Source organism: Podarcis muralis, chromosome Z, assembly GCF_964188315.1.
Source record: "Podarcis muralis chromosome Z, rPodMur119.hap1.1, whole genome shotgun sequence".
NCBI lineage: Eukaryota > Metazoa > Chordata > Lepidosauria > Squamata > Lacertidae > Podarcis > Podarcis muralis.
In genome coordinates this window covers 17,260,582-17,278,718 of record NC_135673.1, presented here as the reverse complement: position 1 = coordinate 17,278,718, position 18,137 = coordinate 17,260,582, and the positions used below count along the sequence as shown (strand labels likewise).

At 46.7% G+C, this 18,137-nt stretch overlaps 1 protein-coding gene across 4 annotated transcripts in view; it reads left to right on the top strand.

The window, feature by feature from the left end:
• FAM163B (family with sequence similarity 163 member B) overlaps positions 1–17,515 on the top strand; it is a 50,064-nt gene extending 32,549 nt beyond the window's left edge. For 2 of the 4 annotated variants that reach the window (XM_028715402.2, XM_028715401.2), the window contains exons 2-4: positions 8,119–8,216; positions 10,855–10,970; positions 11,960–17,515. In XM_028715402.2, the coding sequence (XP_028571235.2) occupies positions 10,878–10,970; positions 11,960–12,373 (507 nt within the window). In that variant the 5' untranslated portion in view covers positions 8,119–8,216; positions 10,855–10,877 and the 3' untranslated portion in view covers positions 12,374–17,515. The remainder of the gene's footprint in view (positions 1–8,118; positions 8,217–10,854; positions 10,971–11,959) is intronic. The other 2 variants (XM_077922197.1, XM_028715403.2) reach the window with 1 other exon arrangement.
• The last annotated feature ends 622 nt before the right edge of the window (positions 17,516–18,137 follow it).

Here is an 18,137-nt window from a genome sequence, read left to right as displayed (position 1 = left end):
TCTGGGGCTGGTGTTGGGCCACCTCCAATGCCCAAGTGCAAAGAAGTGATTTCCCCCCCCTTTGGGGGGCCATCAATACAGCTCTTCCCAAGGGCTCAAGGGACCATAAGTATGCATCTGGTGGGAATGTTTTCAATTTTCTTGTTGTTGTTGTTTAGTCGTTTAGTCATGTCCGACTCTTCGTGACCCCATGGACCAGAGCACGCCAGGCACTCCTGTCTTCCACCGCCTCCCGCAGTTTGGTCAAACTCATGCTGGTAGCTTCGAGAACACTGTCCAACCATCTCATCCTCTATCGTCCCCTTCTCCTTGTGCCCTCCATCTTTCCCAACATCAGAGTCTTTTCCAGGGAGTCTTCTCTTCTCATGAGGTGGCCAAAGTATTGGAGTCTCAGCTTCAGGATCTGTCCTTCCAGTGAGCACTCAGGGCTGATTTCCTTAAGAATGGATAGGTTTGATCTTCTTGCAGTCCATGGGACTCTCAAGAGTCTCCTCCATTTCTTATGAATGTCAATAATGAGGAGACAGATTCACTGCAGTGGGGAAGATATTCCAAAATGGAGGACCTTCTCTGAGAAGGCCCTGTCATGGGTCCACACTGACCAAGCAGCAGCCAGCGGTGGCACCACCAACAGGTCATCTCCTGCTGAATGCACGGCTCCAATTGGCAAATGTTTTGGGAGTGTCTCCTTCAAATATTTGGGTCCTGAGGTACTGTATCCTCCATCACATCAAAAGACAGCTTAGTAAGTGTGCGGGACAGGCTCTGAGGCATGCCCACTTCCCTACCCTCCAAAACCTCACTCCCAGTCTCCGCCCTACATCGTCCACCACCTGAAGCAACCCCCTCACTCTGTTTAACAGTAGGGCCGGCTCCTGTTTGGAGCAGACGAGAACCTCCTCAAGGGACAGAAAGAAGACTAATTCCCTTGGGTGCGAGAGTTTTTTGAAATGTTTGGGTTCAATGAACCCCCAACAACCCCAACAAATAGGTGCTCAGAGATACCAATCAATCGTGATCCCCCCCCACCCCATGACTGCCTCTCCAAAGAGACAGACATAAAAAGAAACAAAAGGAGATCTGCTTTCTCCATTTCTGAGATTCAGAAGCTCAATGTACAATAGAGATTTATTTTCTTTGGAAGACGTCTTGACAAATAGGGGCTCCTTCTCTGCCCAGCGCTGCAGTTAAACTCACTTCAGGCTCAGCTTTCTGCTTTTTATTTTGCTTCGGCAGGATCCGAAGTACAGCAGGCCAGGCTTTTTTTAAAATAAAAAATAATTTAAAAATCCTCACAAAAATAGACAGCTTAGATAGTACAGGCCTTTCTCTGTGTACCTTGTCCTTGCCCCAGGTAATTCTCATCTTCAAAATCAATGCAACATGGGAAATGGGGTGTGACCATGTACTCTGTATCAGAGATGTGAGACACCAGGCCCTGAGGCTGAATGTGGTGGCCCTTGGGGCCTCTCTGTGTGGTCCCTGGTACTGTGTGGCCACACCACTCACAGTCTTGCTTTGGATGACCCTTGAGTGTTTTTGAGTGTGCTTAATATCTCATGGTGCCTCTTGCTTCCAGGGATGGTGTGCAGAGGGGGAGATGTGAGTGTGAGTCAATCAATGAACATTTGAATCTCTGCCCACTTTTACCCCTGCCCCCCCCCCCCCCCGACTGGTGTGTGACCTTCGCAAGGTTCTCTGGGAGGGAATGTGGCCTAGTGGCTGAAAAATACTTGCCCCGTTCACCTTGCATCAAAGGGAGCCATGCATTCTGCTCCCCTCACGGAGGATAGACCTCTTACTGAGGATGGATGGAGTATATTTCAAAGCCGACAAAGATTTTTTTCAGCCTGAAGGCCACATTCAGCTTCGGCTACCTGCTGGGGGCCCCATCTGTTTAGCTGACAGCAGCCTCTGGGAGCTCATGACCAGAAACAGAGGGGGATTTGAGGGGGAGGTCCAGAGTGCTGTCTCATTGTGTTTGTAGGACCAAGACAGGACAGTGAGGGAGCTGCTGCAGTAACCTGCAACACCTGTGCCATGTTTATCTTCCTGCCTGAGAATGTGCTAAAATACACCTGCAGCAAGTGCAAGCTGGTTGCCTTACTTACTGGAAGAGAAGGTACAGAAATTTGAGGCCTGTCAATCTTAGGGCTGCCATACATCCTGGTTTTCCCAGACACATCCAGGAATTGGGCTGAAAAATGGCATCTGGGCAAATTTTTGCTAAATTGACAAAATGTCCAGAAAACCCGGACCTATGGCAAGTAGGGCAATTTTTAAAAATACTTTTGAAATCCCCAAAGGCTTAATTTTTTTGGGGGGGGGTCCCAGAAAAAGCTCAACAAGGGGGGTGCTTGCAAGAGAGGGAGTGAAGAGGGGCAGAGCAGCTGTTAGCGAGGAGCGCTTACACATGGCTATTGCCTCTCCTCCCCTTCCCTCTCCGCTCGGGAGGGCGAGGTCACTTCTTGCCTCTGAGGCAAAGTGAAGCTGGAGGCTCCTTCTACCACCACCTCTCACTCGGTGCATTGGGTCCACACAACGCCAGGCTGTCACCCTCTCCCATCCGACATGAGGTGCGCCCTCTGCCTCCTCGGAAGCTTTTCAGCGGCAGCACCTCAGGATCTGGGCAGTGAAGGAGGCTTGACCACATGTGGGTAGTACCAGCCTCCCTCCCACTTCCCTTTCTTTCCCTCCTCCTTGCTCCACTGCAGCCATTATACCTGTGATTGGAGGGAAAGAATGAGGCCGTCTCCTTGAGCTGAGGAGGAGGAGGCCTTGACAGTCACACACACACTCGGGTTACCTCTCTGTGTTTTTGCCCTCTGACCTGAGGAGATGAGAGGCTTCTGTCTGGCGCCTCAGAGCTCCTCATGGCCAACCATGGCGGTAGCACCAATGCGAGGCAGCTCTTCTGCGCATGTGCCCTTGTGGAGTCTTGCTTCTGTGCACCGCTCTGGCAGATGCACCAGGGAAAGGGGGTGGTTTGATGCCCCCCCAATTTATTTACATCGCTGCCTCTGCAACCGTGGCGGTGCCAGTAGGAGCCACTTTTTCTTCGCTCGCCGCCTCTGTCCCAAAGGATTGACTTGATGAAGAGTTTGCCTTTTGGGTGGGACTGGCAAATGGAGAGACATCAGCTGAAAGTTCAACAACTTCACCCAAAAAAATAATGAGTCCTATCTACACTTCGAGCTACAAGGCAAGACGAGGAATGTCTAGATAGAGCAGAGTGGACTGTCCTGAAAGAAAAGGAATAGACCAAACAGGAAGGGAAGAGTAGCAGCATTCTGTGTAAAGGAAGTTGTATACACTCCATGACCTGGAACATGAAAGGCAAATTGAGAGTATAATAGTCAAGGGAGAAGCGAACTACCTGGATATCTGCTGGGACTCAAACTCTGCCAAGACTGTAAAGTCCAACCCATTCCTCCATTGCCTTGCTGACAAATCCATTTCCCAGAAGGTGGAAAAAGCAACAAGGGGGATCATCTATCTTGGACCTGGTCTTCACCAGCAAGGAGGAATTGACCGACGAAGTACAGGGAAAGTTGGGATTAAGCGATCATGTCCTCCTGGGTTTCATGATACAAAGGAAAGTGAGAGGTATCTAAAGAAATTGGTGTGGCTGCATAAGGAGCTTACAGATGAACTGATATTTAAGGGCATATATATGAAATGGAAGACAGGGGAAATCAAGAAGCAGGTGTATAACATGAGTAGCCAAGAGTTGCAGGGTGACTGTTGGGCAGGCCATAGCTCAGAATTTGCTCAGTCTTGCAAGAGAGGTAAGGAAAGAAAATACCAGTATTTAAAAGATTTCTTAGGCTATGTTTGCAGCAAGGGGAAGAACAAGCAAGTGGTAGGTCCTCTGCATGGAGAAGATGGAGAAATGCTATTGGGTGGCAGAGAGAAGACGGAGCTGCTCAACACCTACCTTGCCTTTGTCTTCATCCAAAATAAAAGCAGTGCTCAACCTGCTCATAACAGAATAAACCACGCCAGGAGGGAGCTGCAGCCCAAGAGGAGGCAAGGAGACACCTAGCTACTATAAATGAAGTAGGGCCTGATGAGAAGCACCCAAGGATGCTAAAGGAGTGTTCCGGTGTATTTTCAGAGCCTCAATCTGTAATCTTTGAGAATTCTTGGAGAACAGGTGAGGTCCCTGCATACTGGCGGCAGGCAAATGTCTCCATCTTCTAAAAAGGGGCAGGGGGAGAAGACTTGGGTAACTTCTGACCGGTCAGCTTGATGTCATTATCAGGAAAGGTCCCCATAACAAATAATTAAACAGTTGGTCTGTGAGCACTTAGAAAAGAATGTTGTGATTACTAAGATATAAGATGGGTTTTTCAAAAGCAGGTCACTGCTGATTAATCTCGTTTCTTTCTTTTTTTATAAAATTACAAGCTTGGGGAAATGCTGTGGACGTAGTGTATCTTGCAGTAGTGTGCAGTGAGTTTTTTCATAGGGAAACAGTTGGAGCCAGAGGTGTCAGCTTCTCAGAGCGATGGGGGGAGGAAATGATGTTGCACATGTGAGCATCCTAAGCTGGGCAGAAGCTTACTGAGCTTTGGGAAGTAGGCACTATTCTTGCAGAGACGCTGGTAGAATGTGGTCTGGACATGACAACTGTTAGGTGGGTTTGTACCTGGTTGGCTTGCCGAACCCAAAGAGTGCTCACTAATGGTTCTTCATCATCCAGGAGAAAACTGACAAGTGGGGTGCCGCAGGTTTCTGTCCTGGGCCTGTTGTTCAATGTCTTTACAAACATATTGGCTGAAGATATTGAGGGGATGCTCATCAAATTTGCAGATGACACCAAACTGGGAGGAGTAATTTATGTTGCAGAAGACAGAATCAGGATTTAAGATTGTGGTAGATTTTGAAGTCAAACCTAACAATGAATATCTCTGCTAGTTAGTAAATGAAGAGATTAAGGACCACAGTGCTGTAATTTGCTAGAAAATGCTTGGTTAGGTTATGTCCCCTCACCTTCAGAAGTAAAGGTTGTTTCCTGTTCCTTTCTCTCACTATCTGTCTCTTTCTCTCTCTCTTTAACCATGTACCTGAGCAGACGTCTGAGGTTGGGGCTTCAGACTCACATTGCGTGCTTGAGACCAACTTCTATATTTTGTAACCAAGAATACTTTGCCTCTGTTGTTTCTGCTGTAACATTGAACAATGCATGAGTGAGACCTCTGATTACTGTAAGTAAAGCATTTCAACTTACTTAAGGTTGTTGTCTATTCATTCTGAGAGGGGTAGAGGTGGGAGAGTACTTTGTCAGTGCTCTGTACTGGGATATTTAAAGATCTAAAAACCTATATTTCCTGCACTTTGCAAATGCTGCACCTACTTCTGTTTTAAACTTTGTGGCCGGGGGCAGCAGCTGCTGGCTAAAGGGTGAGTCAAGCCCTGCACTTTTTTGAATAAAGGCAGTCAGCCATTTTTTTCTTTTGCAGTTTCCTACACATGTGGGAAGGGACGCGGGTGGTGCTGTGGGTTAAACCACAGAGCCTAGAACTTGCCGATCAGAAAGTCGGCGGTTTGAATCCCCACGACGGGGTGAGCTCCTGTTGTTCGGTCCCTGCTCCTGCCAACCTATCAGTTTGGAAGCACGTCAAAGTGCAAGTAGATAAATAGGTACCACTCCAGCGGGAAGGTAAACGGCGTTTCTGTGCGCTGCTCTTATTCGCCAGAAGCGGCTTAGTCATGCAGGCCACATGACCCGGAAGCTGTACGCTGGCTCCCTCAGCCAGTAAAGCGAGATGAGCGCCGCAACCCCAGAGTCAGTCACGATTGGACCTAATGGTCAGGGGTCCCTTTACCTTTACACATGTGGGACTTCAGCGTTAACCTGGTCTTCCCCAGTTATTTCCCAGCATAAGGTTATGGTGGCCCAGAGTGAGAATAAATCCCAGAGTTGTGAAAGCATTTTGCAGAGACTTTTGACCTTTTTGGGTGATTTTTTAGGCTTGATTTTAAAGTGCACTCAGAGAGATTGTATTTCTTAGCCTCAAGGTGAAGGAGAAGCTTTCCCAGGCAATCTTTTGTTTGCTTTGTTTCTATTGTGAGTGGATAAACTCACCCCTTATTTGTCTATCTACTCCTCTAATGCAAAGCAGTTATACTAAAGGATTCTTATTCTGCTCTGTGCTTTTTGCTTTGGGGTTTTAGCAAAGAGGATTAAATAATTTTATTTTACTTTTGGAGATTTTGAGAATGGTTTTTTTTTTTTGTGATTTTCCCTATTTTTATTTTGGAATATTTTTCCTTTCTCTCCCCCCCCCCCCTTTTGGGAATTTTTCCATTTTTGATTTTTCTAAACTGGATAGCAGGAATTCCATTGTTGAGGAAAGTCTCAAATTACCTAAGCTTACACGAAGCAATTTCATCCAATGGAAAAGACAATTAGAAGCCAAACTTGATATGAAAGCTATTTTATAATGTATTGAGAAAGTGAAACCTAGTGAGGACAAAGCCTCAAAGGAGTGGGAACAAGAGAATAAATTGACAGTGCCTATCATTCTGGATACTGGGACGCGGGTGGCGCTGTGGGTAAAAGCCTCAGTGCCTAGGACTTGCCGATCGAAAGGTCGGCGGTTCGAATCCCCGCGGCGGGGTGCGCTCTCGTCGTCCGGTCCCAGCGCCTGCCAACCTAGCAGTTCGAAAGCACCCCCAGGTGCAAGTAGATAAATAGGGACCGCTTACTAGCGGGAAGGTAAACGGCGTTTCCGTGTGCGGCTCTGGCTCGCCAGAGCAGCGATGTCACGCTGGCCACGTGACCCGGAAGTGTCTGCGGACAGTGCTGGCTCCCGGCCTATAGAGTGAGATGAGCGCACAACCCTAGAGTCTGTCAAGACTGGCCCGTATGGGCAGGGGTACCTTTACCTTTTTATCATTCTGGATAGTATTTCAGAGACCCAAATGGTTCACACAAAAAGAGATGATACAGCTGCTCAGGTGCTTGAAAAGTTGCAAAAAGCACTTGGATTCACAAGCAAGGGGTTCCCACCATGCCTGGGTGAGAAATCTATTTAAATTAAAACTTGAAGCAAAGAAGGACTGTGACAGTCACATGACAGAGTTCCTAACCATTATTGAAAAGCTGGAATCTAAACAATACAAAATGGATGAGGAACAGAAAGTTTGCTATTTCTTGAGGTCACTAGGACCTAAATTTCAAAACTCTCATGGATGACAAACCAAACCTAAGGCTAGCAAATGTGATTGAGCACCTGAGAGAGGAAAGTGTGGAGAGACGAGCAAGCTTCCCAGCCAGGGATACAAGACAAACTATGCGTCTCAGTCCCAAAGGAGAGCCAAGGCTACACTCAGAAAAATTGTTTGCTTCAAATACAGCAAAGAAGGTCATATTTCCAGATTTTTGTGTGTGTGTGATGCCCAAATTCAGGAAGATCCCCTGCATTTAAGCAAGCAAGCCATATATTACTGGACTTATATGAGTTTTTATATATATATAAATCTTTGGAGGCATTAACAATATTGACCCATCAGTGGATGGCAATATCCAAGCTGCAGATGGCAAAACCATAACAATATGTGGTGCAGGTGCAGGAGCCTTAAATTGCAAGCTAAGCAGTCTAATGAGAGAGAATCCTGTGGAACAGTTCCTGTTTGTCCTACAGCTGTATTGCAGCATGTTCAATGTATCCACCTTGGACAGAAAAAATGGTTTCTGTGTGCAGTCTGAAGACTGAAGATGCCAGGTTACCGGAGATGGTGAATTATATGTTGAGACTAATATCACAGAACCTCAGAAGCCTGAAGCAGACCCAGAGCTCTGGCACAGAAGGCTTGGCCACAGAGGCATCAAAGCCATTAGGGAACTGAAATGCAAGGAGCTTGCAAGAGGGGAGAAGGTACTCCAGAGTGCACCAACTGCAATGAAGTGCGTAAGTTGCCTAACTGAGAAAAGTGTTAAACCGCCCGTCCCCCCGTCCCCCCATATACTCAACAAAGAAGCACCAGAGTGCTTGATGTAGTCTATAGTGATGTATGTGGTCCACTGAGTGTTTCCTTGCTAGGGAAAAATGAGTACATTTTATTTTTTCTAGATGACTTTTCAGGATACTGTGTTCTGTACCTCCTCAGGGAGAAAAGTGAGACAGTGGATATGTTCAGAAAGTACCTCGCCATGGTGAGCAACAAGTTGCAGAGGGAAACTACAACTCTCATGAACGACAACAGTGGTGAGTTTACTTCAAACCACATGAGATCCCTCCTGGAAGAGGAAGCCATTACACATGGGAGGAGTGTTAGTCACACCCCACAACAGAGCTCAGTAGCTGATACAGAGTTTATGGAGATGACCTGATGCATGCTGAGTGATGCTGGCCTCCTCAAATGCATGTGGGGAGCTGCAGTAGCCACTGCAGGGTATCTCCAGAACAGACTGCGGGGCAGCATACACACCTTTCGAGCTTTGACATGGAAGTGTACTTAACCTATCACACATTTGGCAGCATTGCCTATATACCCAAAGAGAATAGGCGAGCTGAACTCCAGGGTAGAACGAGAAACTATGCTAAGATATACTTCTGGAGGCAAAGGTTACAGGGTTATGGACTTAGAAACAGGAAAGGACAGTGCAAGAAGAGTGGTTCATTTTGATGAGCACAGTGAACAGTAAAATGCTTTTTCTGGGCAGTGAGAGGAAGAGACACAAGACCTCATGTACTTTCCTGAATTGATAAACAATAGGCCAGGTCTGCCTTCTACTGTCACACCAGCTAGCACAGATTATGAACAGGAAAAAGAAGCAGATGAGCAGATTCCAAGTAGCAGTGATACTACAGGGGAGGATACCGGTGCCTGCACTGGAGGGCGATGAGGATGCTGAGGCGGCTGCAGACACTCATCGAGACCCAGCAAAAGTATCCCAGCTCCATGACTGTCCTACATTGCAAGGTCTGCACAACTCCACCTGGGAAGAGATTAAGCAGATGCCAACTGCTGAACAGAGGAGAAGCCTTAAGATACCTTTACTATGAATGCTCAAGCGATGGAATGTTTGCTCTTCACACAGGAACTCCCGGGTTTAATCTTCAGGAAGGACTGGGCAAGGCCCCCTACCTGAAGCCCGGAAGAGTTGCTGCCGGTCAGTGTTGACAATACTGAGCTAGATGGGCCAATGATCTGATTCGAGAATAGGCAGCTTGCAATGTATATCTGTGTCTGAGAGTGCCGGATATTGTTCTTGGATAAAGGGGAGGCATCTTCTCCTGCATGTAGCATCTGCCTGGTGTGGCATTCAAGTCTGAGAGGAGGTGCAGAGCCCTGAATAAAATCCAAAATAAAGCCGAGAAGAGCATGGGCCTGGCTCCCTCACTCCCCATGGGGCCACCTCCTTTCCCGTACACCTGCTTGCAAGGCGGCCTCTTACAGAGGCCTCCAAGTTCCAGAGTGCCTGTCTAACGGGTTCGTTAGCTGTCGCAGATTCCAGCCAGCTGGCACTGCAAGGTGGGCTGGAGGCACTGGCGGGTGTTTCTGCAGAGCTTCGCCACCGTCTGCACAGATTTAGAAAGGTTGTGTCTGTGGGGAAAGAGCTTGGCATCCTCTGCTTGAAAATTTAAAAGGATGAAAGAGACCCCTTCTTATTCTGAGGCTCTGCCACCAAGCAACAACAGAAGCTTCCTCTATTCTGTCAGTGATTTGAGTGATTGGTTGATAGATAGATAGATAGATTGATTGATTGATTGATTGGTCAGTTGGTTGGTCGGCTGGTTGCATTTATAGCCCACTTTTTCCTCCAAGGAGCTCAAGCGGGCAAACATGGTTCTCCTCATTTAATCCCCACAACAACCCTGCCAGGTAGGTTAGGATGAGAGGCAATAGCTGTGACCAAGGGCACCCAGTGGCCAAGAAGGGATTTGAATCCTGGTATCTCCCAGGTCACTTTAGCCACTATACTGCAATTTTTATTATTTTTATTGATGGGGAACAAGATCTGGTTGGCAGGCCAATTCTGACAGATAGGTGGGGCTGCCCTGCTTTCAACCACTGGAACGTGGGCACAATTGTTATCATATAGCACGGCCTGGCTTGGACTGTACCATGGCAGGCTGGAGAAGACTTACATGTAAAAACCTCACTGCACCCAGAGCTCCCTCACCCTTGTACTCCCTGCTCCATGAGGGTTTTTTGGTCATAAGGACATGAGAAGAGCCCTGCTAGGTCAGACCAATGGCCCATCTAGTCCAGTATCCTGGTTTCACAGGAGTCAACCTGATACTCATTATGGGAATCCCCCAGGCAAGACCTGAGCACAAAAGCACTGTCCCCTCCTGTAGTTTCCAGCAACCGTGGAGGCAGAGAGCAGCCATTGCCCTCTTTGGAAGCCATCTAAGTTGGTGGCCATCACTGCCTACTGTGGGAGGGAGTTCCACAGTTTAACTGTGTGCTGCATGAAGAAGTCGTAGAATCATAGAACTGTAGAGTTGGAAGGGACCCCAAGGGTCATCTAGCGCAACCCCATGCAATGCAGGAAACTCAACTAAAGCATCCGTGACAGATGGCCATCCAACCTCTGCTTCAAAACTTTCAATGAAGGAGAGTCATTTCTTTTATCTGCATTCAGCTTCATTGGAAGTCCAGGAGTTATAGTGCTAGGACAGAGGGAGGAAAACGTAACAGAGGAAATGACGGGTGGAGGGCACATGGCCTGAGAGTTGTACCCTGTGCAGCTTTGCAGAGATCCAGGCACATGCCGTCGGAAAATCTCATTGCTACCCCAATCACTGAGGCCACTGCTCTGGCCCCAAGCTGCAGTAACTACTCTGTTGCCTGACGGTCTGGCTCCTAACTCTTTACACCTCTTGTGTCTTCCAGGGTGTTAATGGAGAAGAGGTCGAATGACAGCCGGGACTGTGGTCATCACAGGCGGAATATTAGCGACTGTCATATTACTGTGTATCATAGCAGTTCTCTGCTATTGTAGGCTTCAGGTATTTCAATTATAAAAGTGTGCGGGGAGAAGGGGTTTTAAAGGAGAAGAGGCAAAGGTGGGTGAAGCAACAGGTGACCACAGAGCTATGAATTCCGGAATGGTGTAATGATCAATCAGTCTTTCCAGGGAACTGTAGCTGTGAGGGGAAGAGGGGCTCTCCTAAGAACTCTCAGTAACCTTATCAAACTACATTTCTTAGGATTCTTGGAGTGGGGGGGGGGGCATGGCTGTTTAAAGTGGTATAATAGTGCTTTAAGGCTTGGGCCCAGGCTCTCTGCAGGAATGTATTCTCCCATACATACCCGCCTGGGCTCTGAGTAGCCCTTTGTTCAGACCCACCACACCCACACAGGCCCACTTGGTGGGGACGCAGGAAAGGGCCGCCTTGGAATTCCTTCCCTTGAGAAGCCAGACGAGCTCCCTCTTTGCTCTCCTTCCACTGGCAGGGGAAGATTGTTTTATTCCAACAGGCCTTTAAGAACTGACTGCTTTTTTAAGGGCTAATAATAGTGCTGTGCTATTTTTGCAATCTGTATTTTGATAGAGTTGGTTTTATATTGTTTAGATTCTATTAGAATTTAATTACTTTTAAATTATTTTCTTCTATATGTTTTTAACTTTTTTGCATTTTATCTCTGTTGTTTTAATTTGTGTAAGCCACATTGAGCCCCAGTGTGGGGGGAAAGTGGGATAAAAATTATTATTATTATTATTATTGCTGTGTACGCAATGTACATTTAAAGCACATTCAAAGTGCATCCTTTCCTTCAAATAATTCTAGGACCTGTAGTTACAATTCCCACCAACCGTTAACAAACTACAGTTCCCAGAATTCTTTGAGCATGGGCAGCAGGAGCGATGTGCTTGCTTGGAGTTTTTGTGGATCTCGTGGGAAAACATCAATGTCAACCTGAAAGGGAGACATGGTGAGACGTACAGCCACCTTCTCATCAAATCCCTGACTCTTCCCCTCTTTTCCTCCCCCAGTATTACTGCTGCAAGAAGGAGGAGTCCGAAGAGGACGGAGATGAACCAGACTTTGGCATGGATTCCCACATCCCGCCTCTCCACTGCAACCGCAACGTGGCTCTGACGAACGGCCCATCCTTGTACCGATCTTCCTCCTCCCCCTACAAGAAGCACTCGCAGTGCCGGACAGTATGCCCCAGCTGCTCACACTATGAGCCGCCCACCTTCTTCCTCCAGGAGCCAGAGGAGGAGGAGGAGGAAGAGGAGGAGGAGGTCCAGAATGGGGGCGACCTCATCAACTACAAGGCCATCAGCCAGGAAGACCTGGAGCTGCCCGTCAACATGAGTGGCCTCCAGGCCCTCAACCCCAACCGCCTCTCAGCCATGCGGGAGGCTTTCTCCCGCAGCCGCAGCATCAGCACGGACGTCTAATGAGTGCCAGCAGCCGTGACCCGCAGCTTGATGGTGGGTAACGTTGGTGGCATACATATCCTGCTGATTCCTGCATTGTAAGGGGTTGGACTAGATGATCCTTTGAGTCTCTTCCAACTCTCTAATTCTTTGGTTCTGTGAAAGGGTGTTTCCCCTCCCCCTTCCCTAAATACCCTTGTGGCTTAAAAATAATAACATGGCGTCACTCTTTTACAGGACAAAAAAAATACCCACAGAGAGTCTTTTAAAAATGATGAATGTATTTATATGTTAACGATGGATAATTATCTATATACCTATTAAATAATGCACTGTATAAAGGGGAGGAGGGAGAATTAATAGACTTGATGGGTGCATATAGGTTTTCTAAAGTTTAGTGTTGACAATAGTTTCTTTTATATCTATATATAGCTATAGATAGATATACATAGATACATACAGTGGTACCTCATGTTACATACTTAATCCGTTCCGGAGGTCTGTTTGTAACAGGAAACCACTCGTAACATGAGGTGCACTTTCTCTAATGGCGCCTCCCACTGCGGCCGTGCCGCCGGAGCGCGACTTCTGCTCGCATCCAGGGCAAAGGTCGCAACAAGGGGCATCTACTTCCAGGTTAGCGGAGCGCGTAACCTGCAGCATTCGTAAGGGGGATGGTACATAACATGAGGTGCCACTGTATCTATATATAGATATATATAGATACAGTGGTACCTCGGGTTAAGTACTTAATTCGTTCCGGAGGTCCGTTCTTAACCTGAAACTGTTCTTAACCTGAAGCACCATTTTAGCCAAAGGGGCTTCCTGCTGCTGCTGCACCGCCGGAGCACGATTTCTGTTCTCATCCTGAAGCAAAGTTCTTAACCTGAAGCACTATTTCTGGGTTAGCGGCGTCTGTAACCTGAAGCATATGTAACACGAGGTACCACTGTATATGAGAAGATTTTGATACAGGGCATCCTTTTGTAAGCGTTAGATTTCCCCCCTTTTCATTTGCTGTCATGAAAGTCTGCAAGTATAAGGCTATGGTGGAGGGGGGCAGCTCTATGGCAACCCCATGCTTCATGCTGAATTGCCGCTGTGCCCTCCTTTATTTTCTGACTGGGTGATGTGCGGTTGTTGCCTGCCGTCCTGTGACAACTTTTCAGATGTCTTCTAGGACCTTGGCTGGAGACAAATTCAATCTTGCCTTTATTTTATTTTTTACTAAATAACAAGCCACAAATGCCACCCAACCACCTGGCACATAATCTCACCTCATTAGGACCCACCACCTCCCAGGGAGCAAGCATGGACTTCTAAAGAAATGACCTCTGGATATTGCCATGAATTAAAAGAAGAAGAAACAGTATATTGTCAGAGTTAATGGATTGAGCTTTCCAGTCCTGGTGAGGGGAATCTTTGGCCCTCCAGAAGTTTCTGAACTACAACTCCCATCATCCCTTGGGATCTCTGGGCATGCTTGCTGGGGCTGATGGGAGTTGTGGTTCAGCAACATTTGGAGGGCCAAAGGCTCTCCACATCTGATTCAACCACACCATTTTAGCACTTTTGACTTTGGTGTGCTCCCATCTTTAAAGAAAACAGGGAGATCTATTATTATTGTCTTGCTTAGCACCATTGTTCTACAGCAGAGGTGGGGCGGGAGGGTCAGATTTGGTCCTGTAGGTAGTGGAGGCTGGCCTGTTTGCATCAATGGGGCACTGCCCCATCCACCTCAGTCTAGGAGTGTGCAGCTGTTGCACTCAGTTTGCATTTTAAGGCAAACCTACCCAGTCTTCAATTTCCAATATGATGCACGGCCCAAAACACAGCTATCCTTTGAAATTTGCACTTCTCTGAATTTTGCAATCCAGATCTCCAGCTAAGTCCAATGCAGTTCTCCAGCCAATGTCCAAAAATGCATATACTAGGGTAAAATGTGCATATAAAAATGTATCTGTCTGTGAAAATGCATTATATTGGGAGAAATTCCTTTGCAACAATGTATATGTTAGGAAAAACCGCATACACATATGTGTATGGTATAAGAATTTTGCACTGGAGTGCTGATGACGTGGAAATGTGGAGAACTGAATTTAAGAGTGGGAAAATGAGAAAATGATGGGAAATGAAGATTGACAGGTCTGCACAGCCAGCCAGAACAGGTGTATTAAGGTTTTCTATTTGCCCCCATTATTCTGCATTAGCTGCAATTCCCAAACAGTCTTCAAGGTGAGGCCCACATATTTCACATTGCAGCAATCTAACCCAGAGGTTTATCAGAGCATGGATTGCTGAAGCCAGGCTCTCTGTTGTGCAAGCCATAGAGAAAAATGTGGTGGCATTACTCCAGTACCATGGCTACTCCTTACGCCCAGATAGGTTCTTCCCACTCACGTCCCTTGTCAACTCAGTACCGTGTTTCAACACTCATGAATGGGAAATGTGATCAGATTTAAAATGTACTAAACACCTGATGCTAGCACCCCTCTGCAAGGAATTGACAGAGGAGTAGCTGATCATGCAATCTTGTTTGGACAGACAACCTTATATGGGGTCAAGTTCATGTTTCTAATAAAAGCAAAACTATTTTAGGGAAGATCTGCCATTATGTGACCATGTTCTTGCTCTGCAGGATATTACATTGACTTAAGTAAAGGTAAAGGTACCCCTGCCTGTACGGGCCAGTCTTGCCAGACTCTAGGGTTGTGCGCTCATCTCACTCTATAGGCCGGGAGCCAGCGCTGTCCGCAGACACTTCCGGGTCACGTGGCCAGCGTGACAAGCTGCATCTGGCGAGCCAGCGCAGCACACGGAACGCCATTTACCTTCCCGCTGGTAAGCGGTCCCTATTTATCTACTTGCACCCGAAGGTGCTTTCAAACTGCTAGGTTGGCAGGTGCTGGGACCGAACGACGGAAGCGCACCCCGCCGCGGGGATTCGAACCGCCGACCTTTCGATCGGCAAGTCCTAGGCGCTGAGGCTTTAACCCACAGCGCCACCCGCGTCCCACTTACATCGACTTGCCCCTATCCAAAATTTCAGGAACCCTCCCACAGATGCAGCCTTCAATGCAGGGAGCCCCTTGTTAGATTGAATCTGTAAGGGGAGAATAGCAAGACTGGAGATAAGTTCAGCAAAAGGCAAGGAAACCAGGTTCAGTCAACAGCCATTCACATAATGAGCTCCATCTGGATTTCTTTTCTAATTCCATGGGGTGGGGCATCTTGAATTAAAGCACATTGCTCATACATGAGTTCAAGAAACATTCATTTCACGAGGAGCACAGGCAAAAGAAGTAGCTAGTGAATTGGGCCTTGCGTTCTGGACACTCAGCAATTTGTGGAAGATGTCAAAGAACTGTTTCGTTCAAACAAACATTTGGACTGCATTATAGCTAAAAGTGCACCCTTGAAACAGCTGCTATCAATATTATATTAAATATTATAGAGAGACCCTGCCAATGGTTCGGGGTTGTACCAAGAGATTTAAAACAAATAAATTTTTAAAATATTTATTTAAAATAAATAATGAGATTTAAAATAATTAAGTGAAAAGACATCCATCTTGCCCCGGCCTACTTCCTTGAAAATAATGCCCAGCTTGGCAAAATTTCATGCTGTGAGCCTGAAGAGTCTTAATTCCTATGGTCCTCTGTAGTTGCTCTCATCCGAAAACTCTCATAAAAAAAAACTTTGCTCTCATCTGAACGCTCTCATCATAGCCTAAGATCACAACCACACCATATACTTAAAGCACTTCTATTGCTCTTTTAACAGCTATGGCTCCCCCACAAAGAATCCTTGTAGGGTAGCTTGTTAAAGGGTGCTGGGAATTGTTGGAACATAGGAGGCTGCCTTCTACCCAGTCAGACCCTTGGTTCACCTAACTCAGTATTGTCTGGCTGCGGTGCTCCAGGATTTCAGGCATGAGTCCCTCCCAGATCTACCTGGGGATTGAACCTGGGACCTTCTGCATGCAAAGCGGATGCTCTGCCACTGATCTGCAGTCCTTGTATCTCTGCGAGGGGCCTCCTAGCAACTCTCAGCATCCTGAACAAACATCACTCCCCCCCCCCGACTGTTAAATTGGCTTGAGAGTGCTTTAATTGTATGGCGTGGGTGTGCCCTAGAACACTGGGACCAACTTGTGGCCTTTTCAGTCAAAATTAAAGCAGGTCACCTCAATCCTTCCAAATGAGCTTCACAAGCACTTCCGGTTTGAAAGCACAAAGATGGAGTCCGTTAGCAATGTCATCCGTTTCCTGGACTTGTAAAACTCCACCCAGGAATAACTTTGCAACGTTCAAGGGACTAACATTCCAATTGGTGGTTTGGGGTTCAAAGCCTTCAAGGTTGTGGAACTTTATAGAGATGGATGTACGCAACCTGAAGGGGCGGGGGTGGATGGTTGTCCAAAGTGCAAAGTATATTTCTGCAACATTGACTAGAAACATTGGTATTTTATGTCAATGGGTATTATTATATCAATGGACATGCCAATTCTGTTACTGCTTGGTGTCTTCCTCCCCACACCCATTGCCTGCCCCCCACAGCCATCCAGTTTGTGACAACATTCAACAGACGGGTGTAGAGCTTGTCTGAGGCCCGGGGGCTAAGAGTCTAGTTAGGATAAAGTTATAAACTCAGACAAAAAAGCAGCTGGTCCCTGGTGGCGCTCCCAGCCAGCTTAGCCCTCTGAGACTCAGGACAAGTGTACCTGGCTACCCACCCCACTCCACCCCACCCCCTGCACGGGCCTGACTCTCACTATCCTAGGCCATGTCCTGTATGACAAGTTTCCATTTTGCTGTGCTCAGTCTTTGAAGTGATCTGATGTAATTGCAGCTACTTCTACAGAACTCTGGGTAAATTTTGTACAACTCTTCTTAAAACTTGCACTTTTTTCGATGGCATTTTTATTTTCAAAAAGAAAAAAAAAGCCATTTGTTGCATTAAAATTGTGGTTGTGTTTATTATCTTCCTATTATTTATTCCGTGCTCATCTTCCCAACCCCATGGGCCTTCATTGTATATCTTTGAAATTAATCGAAATATTTCATGGATTTTCATTCATTTTGCCTTGTGGTTATCTTGTACAGGCCTTCTGGACTCTTAAGAACAAAAACTTTTAAAAAAATAAACCTATCTTTGACTTTGTTCTCGAGGGAGAAGTGTGCTCTTTTTCATGACACCTGTTTTTATTTAAGAGCGGGTCCATTGAAAGTAATGAATCAGACTATTGGTCCATGTAGTTCAGTATTGTTTACACAGATTGGCAGCGGCTCTCCAGGGTTTCAGGCAGAGGCCATTCTCAGCCCTCTCTGCAGATGCTGCCAGGGACTGAATCAGGGTCCTTTCACATGCAGAGCTGATGCTTTATCACTGAACGATGGCCCTTCCCAATTTAAGTTAGCCTGCTAACTTAGTCATGTAAATTATTTTCAGTGGGTCTCCTTGAGTAGGATTATCATTGAATACAGGTATTCAATGGTATTCTATGTGGTGCAGAATATGGCAACCTGAAAATTTCACCTACCTTCCTTCCTTCCTTCCTTCCTTCCTTCCTTCCTTCCAAGAAGGAGGTTTTCTGGGCCACCGTTTGCAAAATGTCTGCTAGCTAAGGCTCATGGAATACACCCTTTTAGTGCAAGAAGAAACATCACTCTATTTCAACAGAGCTCACTTTCTCCACGAGGCACTATAAGCAGGTCAGTCAGTTCAGTCAGTTCAATGCAGTCAGTCATTCCAAACAGAATGTGGATGGCCCCGGGTTCAGGCC